The 17,607-nt window shown below is 43.8% G+C and overlaps 1 protein-coding gene across 1 annotated transcript; it reads left to right on the forward strand.

The window, feature by feature from the left end:
- The first annotated feature begins 2,004 nt into the window (after positions 1-2,004).
- Positions 2,005-17,255, forward strand: ccdc30 (coiled-coil domain containing 30). The gene is made up of 26 exons (XM_071910164.2): positions 2,005-2,019; positions 3,211-3,393; positions 3,823-3,943; positions 4,420-4,610; positions 5,015-5,104; positions 5,876-6,032; positions 6,655-6,726; positions 7,048-7,163; positions 7,298-7,428; positions 7,564-7,756; positions 8,081-8,179; positions 8,678-8,803; positions 9,216-9,353; positions 10,111-10,289; positions 10,646-10,913; positions 11,192-11,314; positions 11,454-11,624; positions 12,052-12,261; positions 13,464-13,621; positions 14,063-14,228; positions 15,143-15,264; positions 15,462-15,603; positions 15,975-16,111; positions 16,343-16,460; positions 16,703-16,767; positions 17,045-17,255. The coding sequence occupies exons 1-26, from the start codon at positions 2,005-2,007 to the stop codon at positions 17,253-17,255; spliced, it is 3,702 nt and encodes a 1,233-aa protein (XP_071766265.2).
- The last annotated feature ends 352 nt before the right edge of the window (positions 17,256-17,607 follow it).

The raw sequence follows: 17,607 nt of genomic DNA on the forward strand, positions 1-17,607 counted from the left end.
GAAAAATAAACACACACAGCTGTAACACTGCTTACACTCTGCTGCTGGAGATAATGAGCATTCAGAGTAATTCTTGGTCACACAGAGAGCATCTGAGCAGGACACATGATGCAGAGATATCGGAGTTAATTAGCAAGGTCAGCGGGGGATACATCTTACCAGCAAAACAACAAATTAAAGAAAAATAAGTTACAAAACAGCAGTTAAACAATTTTAGTATCTGAAAGCTAAGTGGTGAGAAAAAAGGATGCCCGTCCTTCGAGTAGGGCTTTATTAAGGTTCTAGGCCTACATTACAGATAGTAAACATATAAAAACTTTTAATTGTGTCTTCAATGCTAAAATCATAACTAAATTCCTACACAAATTCAGAATTATTATGTCAATATTTCCCCTCCCAGGGCCATCAGAGGGAAAGCTAAATGTCACCTTGACGCCCCCTGGTGGTTATTTTCATAGCTTAGTGACAAAAGCTGGACTTCGACATAAGGAATGTAATATACTGAGTACATTGAATAAACATGAAAGGGATTGCGTATACGTATAAAACGATGCTCATGTATTGATTTTAATTACTTGCTGGCTGGCTGCCGAAGAAGAAAGTTGTTGTGTTTATGTTTTACTTCCATAAACTTGAATGTTTATGTTTTACTTCTATAAAATTTATTGTATAGATGGCAGAGTTATCTCTTCAATGACGGCTGTTTTGGTAAAGTCCATGAAGTTAATTATTCGTGACATATTTTAGACTTTGTCATTTGTCAAGCAAATAACGAAACAAACAATTAATGGGTATTTTCTCTGTAAATGACGAAACCAGCAGCAGTTGTTAGTTACTTTCCCTCCCTTCCCGTAGATAGATTTTCCCGTTATCCCCTACATCACCTGAATGGTACGGTCCGTTGCCTAGGTGCCTGCAGAAGCCAATTCACGCCGCCACGCCTGTCCTCTGCACCTGGCCCTAGTGTCTCTACTAGCTTTTGGAAGGTGGGTAAAACTTGCATATGCTCAATTTCGTTACTGCAAAGAAGTAAGTTTAGCCTCAGCCACAAGAAATACAACGGCGTTCAAAGTTCCTCGCTAGCTCTGTGCACCAGTTGCTGTCAAGTGACCACTGGTGAAAGCTAGCTAACGTTAGCGAGCTAGCGTTAGCTGAACGTCCAGTAAACTAACTTTGGGGCTAACTTTGCTAACTAGCTAGCGGTTAGTTGTAGCTGTCCGTCTTGGTTATTTGCTAGCTGGTTAACATTACACGGTAAGCCAATTTATGGATATTTTAGCCACATTTTTCTGACTAGTGAGCTAGCGTGGCAAAAAGGAATGTTGTGCTAGAAAAAAAAAACTCACTTGCTCCTCCTCGTCAGACATTTTGGGAAGAGGAGTTAGCAGAAAATTAGGAATTTTAACTCCCTACAAGCTGAATCTCGTCAGTTGTTGGCAAGCAAACTAACGGTACTGTCCACAATGCAATGAACTAAAATATACTTGAATATTAATATCAGTGCTCCCTAATATTGGACAAGATAATGCATGCTTGCTAGAGACGTTGCCCTTCTTGGTTATGCTAAATGCCTCATGATAACATAGCAGCAGATCAAACATAGCTAATCGGCTTGAAGCTTTGCATAGCCGCAGGTGATGTAATGTAACTCACCTGAGGCTATCTAGTGTGCCACTGCCTATGTAAGCCAAGGTAGCTGTTCTAATCTTGAAGCTTATAAGGTAGTTTGTGAATGCAGGTCTCAACTTGCTTGCACAGCATTGGTGTAAAGTCTGTCATCTTTTACAGGGGAACTCAGGCAAGAGAAGCAGACATGGACGGATTACAACAACAATGGGAGCGCTGAATTTTGAGGATCTACTCATCTTTGACATGTTTTCGAATTTAATATGTTGTCTATGGGATACCATGTAGGCTAGACTGCTGTTTGGAATCCTTAGTTTCACCATTGAGGAAAAAGTTCATCACTTACAGATGCAACTTCCTCAAACCTAATGCGTGACCATGGATCATGAAGAGGTAACATCCATAACTGTTCATTTTCTTATTTAGATAACTCATATTGCCAGTCAGTTTGAGATGCTCAGTTCCAGTGTTCAACACCAGAACTATTGAACTTACTTTTTGAATCTAAACAGTTTTTGACCTTGTTTGTTATTCTCAGAGGCGTATCGACATAGGATGGTTGTCAAGTAAGGGCAGGTAATTAACTTTTCCATCCACTGGCCACAGTGGCTGATGGCAAAAGCAATTTCACTATTTCACCAGCCAAACAAGAAATTATTGTAAAAATTGATGATTGGTTACATGCCAAAGTAGCTGGTAGAGTGGACGAATCCTGTGATTGCCCCATCCTGTATATAATCCACATGCATAGAAAATTTGGTGTGATGTGAAGTGCAACAGGCACATGAGACCTGATGCCCTTGCCTAGCCTGTGGAGACAATACCCAGCATGTTGGAGCAGTGCGGTGACCTCTCCCGCAGTAGTCTAATCGTTGAATTAGGGGCCCACTCAGGTTACAGGGCCTGCAAATTACAGTATTGAATTCAACAGGTGCTTAGCGTTGGCATGCCCCTCTTATGTTGTGTCCTTCTCCCATGTGTCACGCAAGGGATCAGTTTGCAGCTAGACTGACAAACGTGATGTTTAGCACTTTTAATCACACTGTAATTTGCAGCTTGGATGTATTTAGCTCATTGTTCGGCATTAGGACAAAAATAATCTGCTAATTCTATTGCAGACATCACGGTGTGGCACATCCTTGAAAAAGCAGTCTATAACAGCATAATGCATGCAATATGTCTACTGCATTAGACCAAAAGATGTCTCCAAAAGACGATTGAGCATATCTTCTTCTCTGGAATTGTTGTGTCATCTTTTGGCTGAATGACACTTCAATTGAATATTCATATGCCATGATAAGCAACGTTTTATGATGGTAGGCAGTATGTTCTAGGCTACTTATAAGTTTTGTGTTTGTGTTTTGTTCTATCCTTCTGGGAGTGAGAGTTATGAGCTTCAAGCTGCATTTTTGAGTCTGACCCAAAATCAGTATCCTATGACAACAGGCTTTTCACAGACAAGCTTCATTTGTAGATCCCTATTGACTTGCAATAACACAAGATATTCCACTGCATAACATTCAACACTATACTGATGTATGATATTTAGACCCAAAACATTCAACACCTCTTCTGGGTCCTCAGGTGCGGACGGAGCTGGACCAGATTGCTGTGCGGCTGCAGGAGGATGGCCTGGCTCCGGGGGCCAGTGCTGAGGAGCAGCAGCGCCACCTGTGGCGGCAGCTGCTCTGCAGGGAGGCAAAGCTTCATTCAGCCACCCAGGAGCTGCAGAGTCTACGCACCCAGCAGGCCAGTGAGATGAAGGAGGTGAGACAGCTTTCGTATTCCAGTTAACCAACTGTTGCAACACTATCATAGACCTTTTGAACTGTTTGTTTATGATGGGAGATTCCCAAACTTCCAGTCTAACAGTATGACATAGTATGTTCCGTTCTCTCATTGAAACAACAGAAAAATAAAAGTGCTGTAGCCCATAACTATAGCAGGTTGAGGGATACTCACACCCGTCCCTGAACTAGGCCTGTGTATTTGACGATGGAATAATTTCCATCATGCACAAAATGTGTGTCCTTGTTTTGTTACAATGCCTTGCAATATGAATAGAATAGAACTTTTCTTTTTAATTACTTGCCCTTCTTCACATCTGAGTCTCTCAAGGACAGCACCAACTGTTCATAGGGGTATCTCAGTCACAGCTGAATCATTCTTTAATTTCTTTCTTTTTGTCTGTCTCAGGTGGAGAGCTATGTGGAGCATATCCGTGGGCTGCTGGAGGAGCGAGAGTGTCTGACTGCAGAGTATGAGAGGGACAATGAGCAGCTGCGCCTGGAGCTCCAACAGATCAGACTCCAGCAAGGTGAATACACTGCAACACTAGTATAATGTTAGCATTCTTTCCTTTGGGTTGCAGCCTAGTCTGGTCCCCTAGAAGTCCTAAGCAGGATGATTTGAACACACGCCTCAACATTTTTAGTTGCCATAGATGTTTGATACTTTTCACATCTGTCTGTGAATCTGTTAACACTGCTGCCAACTCTGCCAATGCTGCTACACTGCATCAGTTCTTGAGATTTGGATGTATACTTGTGTGTTTATGTTAAGTCTGTTGTCATACAGTACATCTGTTCTTCACTATACTTGAGGTCCTGTTACATTTTATCCTCCACCTAGTGTGTCAATCCTGTGCTGTGTGTTTGTCTTATCATGTGTGAGCACCAATTATCCAGGCCAAATTCCTTGTGCAACTTGGCAAATGAAATTGATTCTGAAGTTGTTGCTACACTGTTATTACCATTATGTCATTTCAACACTAGAGTGCTCTCTCTCTTCCAGAGAACCAGAGCAAGGAGCTGGCGGAGATGTTGGCCCAGGAGGACCTAGGGGAGATGGGACTGAGCAGCCCCAGTGAGCAGGTGGCTTACCTGCTGGTGGAGAGGGCCACACTGCTGGAGAGGCTGGAGGCCGCTGAGAGGAGGCTGGACACCCAGAACCTCACTGGCAACTTGAGGGAGGTCCACCTCCAGGTACAGGACTGGCCTGTGTCAAAGGACAGGAGTATTCCTGAGGATATTAATTCTTCAGAGAGAGCATTCATATGAAGAACCATACAAGTCCAGTTTGAAATGTTTTCAATAGCCAACATGCGTACAGTTGTGTAGTTAATTCCAATCATTTGGAGTGTGAATGTCATGTGTCGGCTGACAGTACAAAGCCTCTACTGTCATAAACAGTGAATTAGTGAGTGTCTTTAGATAATATGATTTTAAGCATCAGTCTCCTAAAAAATTAAAATGAACCAGTCCAAAGGCTTCATGATGTAGGAATTTTAATGGAGGGTGATGACTCACCATCCAAGGCAAATACAAAGATCATATAAACTCAGGGAACTGATGTTCTCTCTCTCTGTCCCTATCTGATCTTTGGACAGGAGGAGGTGGAGCACATCCGCCACACCATGGGGGAGGAACTACGGCAGCAGAGGGAGGATATGCAGAAGACCAAAGATAACATTACCAAGGTGAGGCGGCTCTACTTTAGTTGTAGTACTGTATAACTTCTCAGACTTTTCATTTAGGGTGAATTAATGTTGTGAAGGAAAGAGCAACCAAGTTGTTTCCAGTTAAAGCACATGGATGCAACCATTTATTGACATTTATTGATGTGATTCTACGCACACTGGTCTCTCCTCTCAGCAGTGTTCATCTCAGAGTCCATGGAAGAAGCTGTTTGGGCTGCGCAGGTCTGGTCAGAGCAAACACAATGGTGCCCCCGTAGGTTCCCACTGTACAGCTAATACTAACTAACTAACCCCGAACTTGGATTGACTTGAGACACCATTGATTGGCTTGTTTCAGAGCAATGCTACTTTTTTTTTTATTCATTTCACTCGGACGATGTGCCTTGACGTCAGCATGACCAATATGATACAGGTTGCATTGCTAGTCCCACTAACACATCTGTCAATTGAATATTCTAATATTGATTAGTGCTTGAAAAGGGTGGAAGGGAGGAACAGTAATGGCATGTCACAGGCAACAGCATGTAGCCTACATTTACTACCCCACTTGTCTCTCTTCACAGGTGTATCCTAATGCTGAGATATAGGAATGCAACTCATTGCCCCCCCCACCCCCCCTTTCCAGGCCTGCAGTGATGACGCACCTCACCCTCAAAACGCATGTCCCCGACAACAGCATGTTGGGCCACTTGCATCACCAATCTAACTAACGAGCTGCTCTCTTGCTGTACTCCTCCCACTCTAGCCACTTCTCTCATTCTTTTCCATCAGGTCCACAGTGAGGAGGTTTCCCAGGAGCGAGGTGAGCGCCAGCGGCTGGAGCGGGACCTGGAGGAGGCGTCCAGGAGGCTGGCCATGGCTCACCAGGACATCCGCAGGCTCACCAACGAGCTGGATGCTGCCAGAAACAATAACCTGGGACTCAGCGGTAAGTTGCAAAGATTTGAAGAAACAGAATTCCTCCAGTAAAGAACACGAGTCCATTTTAGATTTTTCAATCTCGTTTTTAAATCTTATTACCTAAAGAGTGGTTCAATCACAGGTGAAGGCATTATTGTGTACTGATTGTTCACATTGTTGGTTGATTAATTTGTATACTTTTGGATAAAACACACTCCAGATGACATTGAATGCCTATGTCAAAAAGTTTTCAAAATGGACTTGTGTCTCCGTGTGAAGGCTTCAATTGTATGATATTTGAATTTACAAAAAATCAATTTTCAACTGGCCTTGAGCCCATTCAGACAGGTCATAGCCCACCATTGCAGACACAGCCCATGTCCCTTGGCTCCATACCTGGCTTGCTGTCTTGGTCTCAGGCCCAGAAAATGTATTAATGTCCACAGAGCTCCAACGCCTTCCAGTACTGAAATGTTGCCAGGATGCAGTTGTGATTAATTTAGGAGGCTGATATTTACTTAAGCGGATTTTCCTATGGAACAGGTGTGAGTTATCACAGCCAATCGCAGGAAGTGATTGTCAACATTAGAAAAAAATGCTATCAAAGGCATAAACAGTTTACATAACTGAAAATATATTTCTAATCTCAGGACCTGAGTTGGAGCGAACAGGTCAAGAAGTGGAGAACCTGAGGAAGGAGGTGGACAAACTGAAACACTGTGGTGAGAGAGTTGAACTTAAAATGCATTAATTTGCAATTCAGGGTATGAAGCTAACACCAGGCACTTTGGTAGGTAACCAACCATCATTTGGAGGTTTCTATTCTAAAATTCTAGTTAGCTGGAAAAAATGGTAGAAGTGGCAGGTGAATTTTGGGACTTACCAGCCACTGTGGATAGATATGATCTTCATAATGCCTATAAGAATATGCAAAAATGTGTTAAAGGAGGAAAAACAAAAATACAGTAAGTCTTCTGTCTGATATTAGATGTTCTAATATATTCATTCGTGGTTTATGTGTTTATGTTTATGTCCCTCCCCAGATATGGTGGAGCTGCACAGAGCCAAGGAGCGCAACGAGAGGCTAGATGTTGAGATCAGAGCTCTGAGGGAGAGAGTGCGCACCTTAGACTCTGAGAAGAAAAATCTCCTGGAGGTGGTTAGTATTTACTGAATATAAGTACTAAATAAATACAAACTCCCAAAGTTATTGTGGCAACATGGCATTGTTTGGTACTGCACTGGTAAATACCTTTGGCCTAATTTTCAGTGCATTACATTATATTTGTCTAGTTGGCAAAGAATGACGCTGACCGAGACGCTGTAGTGAAAGAAGGGAATCAAAAGGACAAGGGCATTGGCAGTGAGCCTCAAAACAACCTGGCTGGCTTGTCAGCTGAGGACAAGGATCACATTCATAAACGGTAAAGCTTCCTCCTCATCACCTGCACTCTGGTTCAAAGTCTGATAAGTGAATGCTTGACTTTATTCTGACTTGAATCATCATCTTTCTCCCCATACCTCCCTGATCCTCCCTTTCTCTTCTGTCCCTCGGCCAGGTGTCGTGAGACGGTGGAGGACGGGCTGGTGCAGCTGCGGGAGCTGCAACGGCGCCTTCAGAGGCAACGCAAGGACCAGGAGGAGCTTGTGGAGAGGAATGAGGAGCTGGAGGCCCTGTTGGGGGAGGCCCAGAATGCCAGCAAGGAGGAGAGGCAGCGCCATGAGGGAGAGCTGGAGGGAATGCACAGGAGGGTGAGGAGCAGCTTAAAGTCCTTGCTGAGAAAATCTGTATGAAAGTTCCTGAATGAATGATTGATGGATTATTTATTGATGAATATTTTGGTTTTGAGAATTGAGCAGTACATAGCAGTGAGTAGTGTTACAAAAGATAGTATCCCTCGCAAATCACGTTCATACTTGAGAAATCGAAGAAAGCAGGTTTCCCAGACATTAATTAATCCCAGTCCTTGACTAGAATCCATCTGACAATATAATTTAGTCTAGGACTAGGCTTACTGTGTCTGGGAAACAGCCAGCTCACTAATGTCTCTCTAATGATCTGCGCTGGTTGTGCAGATCAAAAGCCTGGAGGCGGAGCTGAGGAAGCCGGGCATCCAGGACAAGCTACTGAAGAATGGAGAAGAGGGCAAAGAGACGGAGTCCTACTTACAGCAGGTTAGCCAACATTCACTTTTGAACATCATCACTGTTTCCTTTGTGTTCATTTCGCAGTGATGCATCACCACAACAAGAACACTACAACTTCACCTAGACAAAATGGCAAATGAAAATCACTGTATCATTTAGTCAAACCTCCATCTAAAACTCAAAAGAGGTGTAGTCCTAGGGCTTAAATTTATTTTGTATTAGGATAAAGTATCCAAAAAATAGTTTTCCCACTGTAAGCTGCACTAGAACTATAAATGTAACCAAGACAGGGAAGGACATGCACCACTGCTGCAAATTAGAGGAAACACCAGTCCAAATATCCCCAGCTTGACCCACATGAAGTTATCTGGCTTCAAATGGAATCTTAAATTAAACATTGACCATCAGCTACGGTTATTAAATGTTGGTACATCAAAATTGGTTATATAATTCAAATCGTTTGGCTCCATACAGCCCATAAATGTTAGACTGTTTTGTGGTCTCCTTTGGCCCTGTGGTGAGCAGCTGAGGGGCAGCAGCCAGGAGAGAGTGGCGCTGCTAGAGGCTCGTCTGACCGAGGAGAAGGACTGGAGGAAACAGCTGGAGGTCGACCTCGGCGCCGCCCAGGCCGCCCTCAAAAAGGACAAGGAGGTAAGACCATGCTTATCCAGTATTTCCTCTTGATTTATTAGTGCCTCGCCACAGCAAGAACAATACCACCGCTGCTAGAAAAAAAAATGTTATTTAGCCAAATTTCTGTCTAAAACAGAAGTGTAGACATAATGAAGTGTAGTCATAATGTGAAGCATTACTGTTTTGCTTGGAAGTGTCCAAATAAAAAAAAAAAAACATTTTTGGCACTGCAACCTGCGCTAGAATGGTGACTGCAACCAAAACAGGGACAGAAAACAGGAAACAGTGCCTCATGACATCATGCATGTCTGCTATGATGTAATGTTGTATGTATATTAAATAGGTATAATTATCACGTCAATGGTAACCTGTTACAAACCACAACATTTCTGTTACTGTACATCATTATGTCATTCTCTGTACACCAAAGGCTTTGCAGATAGGTGAGAGAGAGCTGAAGAAGCTGAGACTGGAGGTCAACAGTGTTCAGACCGAGTGCCAACAAGGGAAAACTCTCATCAAGAGCCTCACCCAGGTCAAGGGCGAAAAGGCAGTTCTGGAGGAAAAGGTTTGTTGAATTTACTTGTGTGAACTTGCTATTACTAATACCTTACATAGGAGTCCTTTTTAAAATAAGATGAAACTGTGGGGAAATTGGGTTGTTGCAGCGGTAAATAGTAATAGGATACAGGAAAGATTTAAGTAGAAATAGAGTTAGAAGAATTTGAGAACGATAGGACTGGAGAGCTAACAGCTGTGCCGAGCAAAAAGGTGCTCTTTGGCAGAGGGTACAAATATTCCATTTAAGAGGATGAGAGGAGCCAAGGCACTCAACTTGAAGTGAAAAAAAAATAAACGCCTTTATTTCATTGGCAAGTGCTCTACACAGAACATGATTTTGGCATCTTTCTTTCTTCAAGGATCTTAAAAGCCCTAACTCTGATGCCGAAATGCGTCTGAGTTAGTTTTTTAGTCATGATCTGTATATAGAACTTGCCAGTGAAATAAATCTCTCATCCTCTGAAGTAGAAATAAACAAAAAAAATAAATAAATAAATAAAACAGCCGTAGAACATACTGAGACAAAGGAAATATAGATTATAAAAGTTTATGGAAAAATATGAAATATATGTAGTATGAAAATAAATGAACATTATAACAACATCAAGATAAATGCAATATAAACAAAGGAGACAGTAAAAAAAAAAGAAAATATTTTAATGTGTTTATGTATATGTGAATTTACAGCATATATACAGGATGTGAAAAATGTGTCAGTTTCCCCTCTACATCTCTCTGTCTTTGTCCCTCTGTCCCCCTCTCAGGTGGCCCAGTTGGAGCGCGCCCAGACCCGGCTGCAGAGCGAGCTCGAGCGCCACAAGGACAGCGGCTGGACCCAGGAGGACCTGAGGGAGAGCAGGCTGCAGGTGGACCAGCTCCGACAGCAGACCGACAGGCTGACCGCTGAACTCACCAGCCTCAAGACGGCACACAATACACTGAGGTGGTAATCAGTCCAGCATTCTCATTGTGAAGAGTATTGGCTCATGCAGGAACATTTTTTTTAACTTGTGGGTTTACATGGAGATGGACCAGTGTTGGGAGAGAAGTGACAGCACTGCTGCAACTGGTTGCCACTGCTATCTTGCTCTTCAATAACAAGATGGGATTAATTGATAATGTGGTACTGTGTACTTACTGTGTGATCATGTGAGTTTGATATCATGTGATTTACTCCAACGACAAACACATTTTTAATAATCTCTACTAGATTCATACATACCATATTCACAGTATATATTTGTGCCTTTTTCATTCTTATTTGCTTACTTTTTTTGCATACATGTGCATACTTTCCAGGGACGAGATGGTTACTGAGCGGCGGCAGAAGGCCGAGCTCCAGGCCCAGCTGAGCTCCAGCGTCCAGGAGAAGCTGGCGGCTGAGGGGGAGAGAGAGAGGCTGGGGCTGGAGGTGCAGCGCCTCAAGAAGCAGCTCCAGTGGCAGCAGCAGCAGCTCTCGTCTAGACAGGAGGCATCCAGCAGCAGCCAGGGGCCTGAACCACACGCAGCTCAGAAAGAGTCGAGTCCCAGTCCAGCGGGGAGGACCAAGGATGAAGGCTTTGATCAGGTAACTGGATAGCATGTACAGTTGTAGGATGGTTCATTTTTAAAAAGGTACAAATCTGAAATCGCCCTGCATGACTGCAAACCTATATGGACGTATAGAAGTAAAGGTGGCAGGGTGGTGTAGTGAGCAGGGAGAAGACAAGCGAAAAGAGAATTTCTACTTGTGTCACAAACCAAAAAGCTAAAAACTTTCTGATGATATTACTGGCTTTTCATAGTTTATATATGACATTACGTAACATCTAGAGTGATGATGTGTGTGTTGTATTGTGTTCCTAGCTGTCATGTCTGAAGCGGGAGCTGAGTCATCTGCAGGCCACTCTGGAGGAGGAGCAGCAGCTGGCCTCTCAGCACCAACTGGCCCTGCAGGCACAGGTCAATGAAGCCCAGGCACGCACCAAGGTCCTTAAGATTATCTCAACGCAACCTTAACATGTCCTAACATGGTCTCACTGTTGCCACAGTTCACCTCAAAATTTCTTCTAATCAAATCAAGCTTGCGTTATCTCCTGTTGAGCCAATATTTTTTAATTTCTCTCAGTCCCAGGACTCAGTGCTGAGCCAGAAGGCAGAGGAGGCTAAGCAGCTGAAGCAGGACCTGCAGAGGGCCCAGAGCCTGTTCACATCCGCAGAGAGAGAGCTGCGCTATGAGAGGGAGAAGAACCTGGACCTGAAGAGACACAACACCCTGCTGGACCAGGAAAAGCTCAAGGTTGGCATTTAACTACGGCAGACTTGGCTGGAATTTCCTGAATGCCACTGAATGTCATTGCTTAATCATCCCCTTAGTCACTGAGTCAGCCGCTTCACTCTGAATGCAACAGAAAACGTATATAAAAAAATGCGAGGACTTATAAACGTGCATTAACTTATACCTTGTTATTGCTTTTATGCTATAAGATTATTGGGGTTTTTTTGTCCAATTTTCTGAAGTTTGCCGAGCTATAGGTATTTATGGACCCAGCACAAGTCACCCATGTGTTATAGCTGAGTTTAGTTCCTTCTATTTTACAGCACTTTGTAACTTTGTTAAGGAAAGTGCTATTCAAATATAGTCATAACTATTTATGCAGTTATTATATTGTTAGATAGTATCTGTTTTTGTGTTCATGCCCCCTCATATCATGTGCTTCCTTCAGCTTTGTGCAGAGCTGAAGCAGGCCCAGACCAAGCTGGTCCAGGTGGAGCAGAGTGTCCAGGGCCAGGCGGCCGAGTGTGAACGGCAGCAGCACAGGCTGAGGGAGCTGGAGCTGGAGCTGGCACGCAACGCCACAAGCCGCAACACCACCACCAGTCTGCAGGAGGAGCTGCAAGCCGAGAGGGCACGTCTCATTGCTGCCGACAAGAAGGTCAGTGTGGGGAAAAGCGTAGACCAGGGATAGGCGACCATGTGCCGTGGAGGGCCCAGAGTATTCAGGTTTGCAATCCAACCAAAACCTACACGAAGTGTTTTCACTGATTAGTTCCACCACTGTGGTTTAAGGTGTGCTAATCAGTGAAATCACCTGTTGTAGTCACCAGTTGATTGGAATGAAAACCAACATACTCACAGCACTCCATGACACATGGTGCCCATGCCTGCTGTAGATGATTTGTAGTCATGGGTCTAGGCTGTTTTTGTGTTAAGCAATTTTTTCTTTGAGTAAATGTCGCAAATGATACCCAGCTCAAGTTCTGATTGCACACCCTGCATAAATGTTCTCTAACTGGACAGTAAATCTGTAAATCTTCAACCTGCAAATATCAAAATCTGTTAAGTCAGTATAGCGAGACGTCTTTCTAGCCAATTGGAACTCTATATTAGCATGATGAAGATCTATAATCTTCCAAAAAAAATTATTCATTGTATTATCTCTGTTCTTTACTGCTGCAGTGACCTAATTTCCCCTGGAGGATAAATAAAGTTCTTCTCTTAATTCTAATCTTAATATTCAGCACATGGAAGAAGCAGTTGCCCCTCAGGTAGCAAAGAAAGCTGGTGACTTGAAGGTTGCTTGTTCTAATCCTGGCTGAGAAAATCTGGGGGTGGAAAGTGGAGGAGATGTGTTCTCCCCTCCGTTGGTGACTTCTATGAGGCTGCCCTTTAGAAAAACACTCAGCCACTAACTACTAAGTGAAGCTGCTCAATGACCAACAGTACAAGTCTGTGGTTGCACTGGGTAGCTCCCTGGTGTGTGTGTGTGTGTGTGGTGTGTGTGTGTGTGTGTGTGTGTGTGTGTGTGTGTGTGTGTGTGTGTGTGTGTGTTTCAAGTAGTTCCTCAGGCCGGTGCTGTAAATACGTATATGTTCAACTCATCTGGCTTTATAAGTGTTTGATTAGTAATGTTAATGGCCCTATAAAACAGTTTGCTTCTGTAGAAAGATGGTACAATTTGTCTTGCTTGACTCAATGTAGCTCTTGGTTCAGTGTCATCCACTCAGGAATAGGCTTTTTCTTTCCTGTTTTCATTATTTATTATTTAGGAAATGCTTGAGATACTGAGGGGGAAAAAGCTGATGTTGTCTGTGTGTGTCTGACTGAGTGAAGCCCATGGCTCTAATCCCATGCCAGGTGTTGGAGCTGCAGCAGCAGCTGAAGAATGCCCAGCACCAGCTGCGTGTGGAGGAGGCACGGGCCGGGGAGAGCAGCCGCCTGGAGAGGGACAGCAGGGACCTGTCTGACACCTTGTCAGCCCTGAGAGCCCAGCAGCAGGAGGAGCACATCACCAGGTCACAACGAACTGCAATGCCGACACTGCGCTTAAGTGATTTACTGACTGCAGCGGACCCTTGTTAGCGTTTCTCCTGAGCTCTGTTTGGAAGTTGTGCTAGTTCAGCTTTGTCACGGGTTGAGTTTCCAATCAGATAACCGATTGGAGAATATAACATACTCTCTTAGGGTGTCAAATCATGCCAAGCAGCAGTGTTGAGGCTCTCACCTGTCTAGAATGTAAAGAATTTGATTTGGTCCCATAAGTAGCCATGGCGCCATAACCGAGAAGGTCCAAATGGCCTGTTTGAAGGCGTGATCCTGATCCAAAGTCATCACATCCTCCACCTCCACACTACAGTCGAGTGATCATATCTAGACAGGGGATTGTCTGACTCTTACTCTATCGCTCCCTTTCTTTTACCTTCATCCATCCATCTGTTCCTCCATTCTTCTCCCAGGAAGCTGCTGGAGCAGCGCGAGGACGAGCTGCAGCAGCAGGTGCGCTCCCTGAGGCTGAAGGAGGCTTCACTGACCAGGGCAAACTCTGAGCTCAGCCACCGCACCCAGCAGCTGGACACCCGCCTGGCTATACTGGAGGCTGAACACAGCAAGACCAGAGAGGAGGTGAGGAACAGCCTGCACAGGTTGATCAGACGTTATCGGTATTGTAACGGTATATTTGGATAGTTGAGGCACTGTTTTAACTCCTAAGCTTGTCTATTTCACTTCATATTTGATGGTAGCTGCGATTCACAGTTCATAGTACTTGATAAATGCTTAGCCTTCACTTGGCTTTCCAATTAGATTTCAGTCACCTTGGGCTAGGGGAAGTTACATTCTGCTTTGCAACCAGTTGACATCCTCCAGAAGAGGTTTTGTCTCCCTGGTTTAAAAGGTTTAAGAGCCTGCTCCAAGGAGAGGCCTAAATGTAAAGGTCCAATTCTGTATATTTTTTTGAAATGCTAAGGAAAGTACCTTGCCGTAAAAGCCAAAGAGCTGAAATATGGGCCACAAGAATTATGTTTCAATGAAATTTAACAGCAAATGTAAACATTGTAAACATCCTGTGAAGTTCTGATCTCCAAAGTGCAAGTTCTCATCTTGCACTCGGGAGTGTAATATTTGCCCGAGGTGTTGTGCTGGGGTCCCGTTTCCAAGACAGTGTTTATACAGTGTGTAAGCTGTGTCAGTTTCTTTACTACAGAAGAGCAGCCCAGAGATTTCAGTCAATAGCTGTTGCAGCCAGTAAGTTGCAACAAGCAGGGTGATAATTACCGCAATCATATTTTATTATTATAACTTTGTTATTGCTTCTTCATAATCAGTTACTGCCACTTGGTATTTAGCTAGCACTTTCACAGACTCAATGCACGACATCCCCACAAATCATTTCATAGGGTCTTTACAGCATAAAGAACCAAAGTAATTTTAATGACCAATGGGTTTTATCTGTTTATTGTGTATTGTTTAATGTTTATCTGTATCTCAACTAAATATTGAATTTAGATTGAATTCTGTGTATTGTACATTCCCTCCAGGAGAGGGACATTCACAAGGCCTACCACAGGCTGCAGGAGGAGCTGGTGGCCAGTCAGCAGGAGTGTGACAGAGTGCAGGGGGAGCTGCAGCAGGTGCTCCTCCAACTGGACACACACATCAGGTCAGACTCACACACACTGATATCAACCCATTCATACAGTCAGTTCCAAAGGTCAAAGTTCAGTTGTCTATTTTCTTTCCTCCTGGATCTCAGTTCTTTTAATCATACAACCCTATGCTTTCCGATAGAGGCTCCTGTTTTCTTGCTTTTTCCTGTTGTTATTTTAAGTTTTTGGTGCCTTTCCTCTGGCTTTTCAGGAAGTACAACGAAAAGCAGTGTCAGCACAAGACCAAGCTGCGTCAGGCCAAGCAGATCTTCCTGAAGGCCACGGCGCAGAGAGACCGCATCATCCAGAAACTGGAGAACGACCTGGCACTGGCCTCCAACCTCTCACACAAGGTCAGACACCTGGCTGGCTCTGGCACTATGCAATCATTGTGTCACTGTATCAGGATGCCATGGGAATCCCTTGGCTTCTGAATGCCCTGCAAGAGGAGCTTATACTGGCAAAACTGGTCATCTTTTAATTTTTATTATATATCCTACTGACTTTTATTATTATGTTGTCTGACTATGTAAAGCACTTTGTATATCTGTTTTGAAATAAAAGTAAATAAAAATGTATGCACTCCTGGTACTGTAAGGTGCCTTCGGTTAAAAACATCCACCAAACGGCAAACAATATTACATTTAGAGAGAGAGGCCTATCATTATAACTCTCTCTGTCTTTATCTCCCTCTTCCTCTCTATTCCTCCCTGCTGGCGTCCAGGAGAAGGAGTGGATCCATACAGTGATGGAGGAAAACGAGAAGCTGTTGGCGGAGAAGAGGGAGCTGCTGAGGAAGATGAGCGAGGCAGAGGAGATGGGCAGCAACGGCCTGAGGACCGCCTCCACTGTCCAACACAGGTATTGTAGCCTGGAATTCAGTTTGAATCATTCATTTTTTTTTACACTCATACCCACTGGGTAATAATGTGACCATTTGGAATTTGCTGTTTAAAGGATTTAAGGTAGTTTAAAGGCAGTTCTTTCCTTTAAGGAGGCAGTTTGAGCATACAAAGTATTCTGTTAAGACGTATAAAGCACGTTGGATGAATTGCTTTCGTCAGTGAGTGTGACCATGAACGGGTGTTTTAGGGTCAACGTCTTAGAGGTGGAGAACAGACAGCTGCAGGACCGAACCTTGAAGCTCTCCAATCAAGTCAGTTCCCTAGAGCGCGCCCTGAGGAACGTCCAGTCGTTCTACAGCCTAGAGGTAACACCATGCAGCCCTTAAAGCCTGAAGTGTTAGAGGGACATGCCACCTATGCATAGTTTCACAATGGTTCTCTTACCTTTTTAAAAGAGCTAGTATAGCAATGATATGTGTAGCAGTGATGTGTGTTGGGAAGGTAAGAGACTCAGTGTGAAATAATGTAATATGGGTGATGTATACCTTCTTAAAAGGAGATTTTGCTGTCTGTTGATCTTTAAAGGGTTTAATTGTCTTCTCAACAGAATGTCAAGAAATCGTTCCCCTCTGAAAGTCTTGGTGACGGGATCCTGCATACATCTTCTCTAAGGTAGGACAGTGTGGAGTTTTGAGAAGGCTCCGATTTCTGTTTGAAACAATTTCTTGGTTGATATTTATGCTATATGCGGTTTACCTATCCCTCTGTTTGGAAAAATACTGGTACACCGATTTTGATAATCAAGCTCTAGAGAATTTCTTCTACCTAAAGTATTTCTGTTATAGTACACATTGATAGTATTTGACTGCATGGAGATGAGTGCTACTGCATGTGATTTTTCTGCCATTTCACACCATGCGTGTGTGTGTGTGTATGTGTTTGTCACCAGTCTGACGTCAGGTACGTGTGACCCACTGGGCATCCTGGACGCCATCTGCCGTGTGAAGGTGGGCGAGCGTGTGGCGGACGGCACCCGAGCCTCTTTCTCCATCCCCCAGTCCCAGCCATCAGAGCTGGGCTACCTGAACCTCACCTCCCCTCTGGTTCCTCCAGACAACAAAGACACAGGGGAGAGTCCCAGTAGGAGTGACAAGGTATGAGAGGGGGGGGGGGGGGGGTAGGTGTTGGTGGGGGTGTTGCATGCGTTTTGCAACAGCAAGCCATCATCAGACATATAATCAGGTACTAGCACTCACTTCTACTATGGGAATTGGTTTAACGGACGACCATTGCTCTCTTTACGAAGTGTGAGACAAATAAAGAATAAAGGAGTTTAAATTTTGACATCTAATTAATCCTTGTGAAAGGAGAACAGAACAGTATTAATAAAAGGGGGCTTCCACCGCAGTTCTGCTCAGGTTGATATCTCTTTTGCATTACATACATTACCAGTCCCTTGTTTGGTTTGTGAATACTATCTCTTGCTCCAAGTTCAAACTGGGGGAGGTTATT

Source organism: Centroberyx gerrardi, chromosome 14 (genome assembly GCF_048128805.1).
Source record: "Centroberyx gerrardi isolate f3 chromosome 14, fCenGer3.hap1.cur.20231027, whole genome shotgun sequence".
NCBI classification, from domain to species: Eukaryota; Metazoa; Chordata; class Actinopteri; order Beryciformes; family Berycidae; genus Centroberyx; species Centroberyx gerrardi.

Bases quoted from the DNA above. Each gene is read 5' to 3' on its own strand.
- ccdc30 (XM_071910164.2), top strand. The intron at 7,429-7,563 runs GTAAAGCTTCCT...TCCCTCGGCCAG, and splicing joins AAGGATCACATTCATAAACG to GTGTCGTGAGACGGTGGAGG. The intron at 11,625-12,051 runs GTTGGCATTTAA...TGCTTCCTTCAG, and splicing joins TGGACCAGGAAAAGCTCAAG to CTTTGTGCAGAGCTGAAGCA.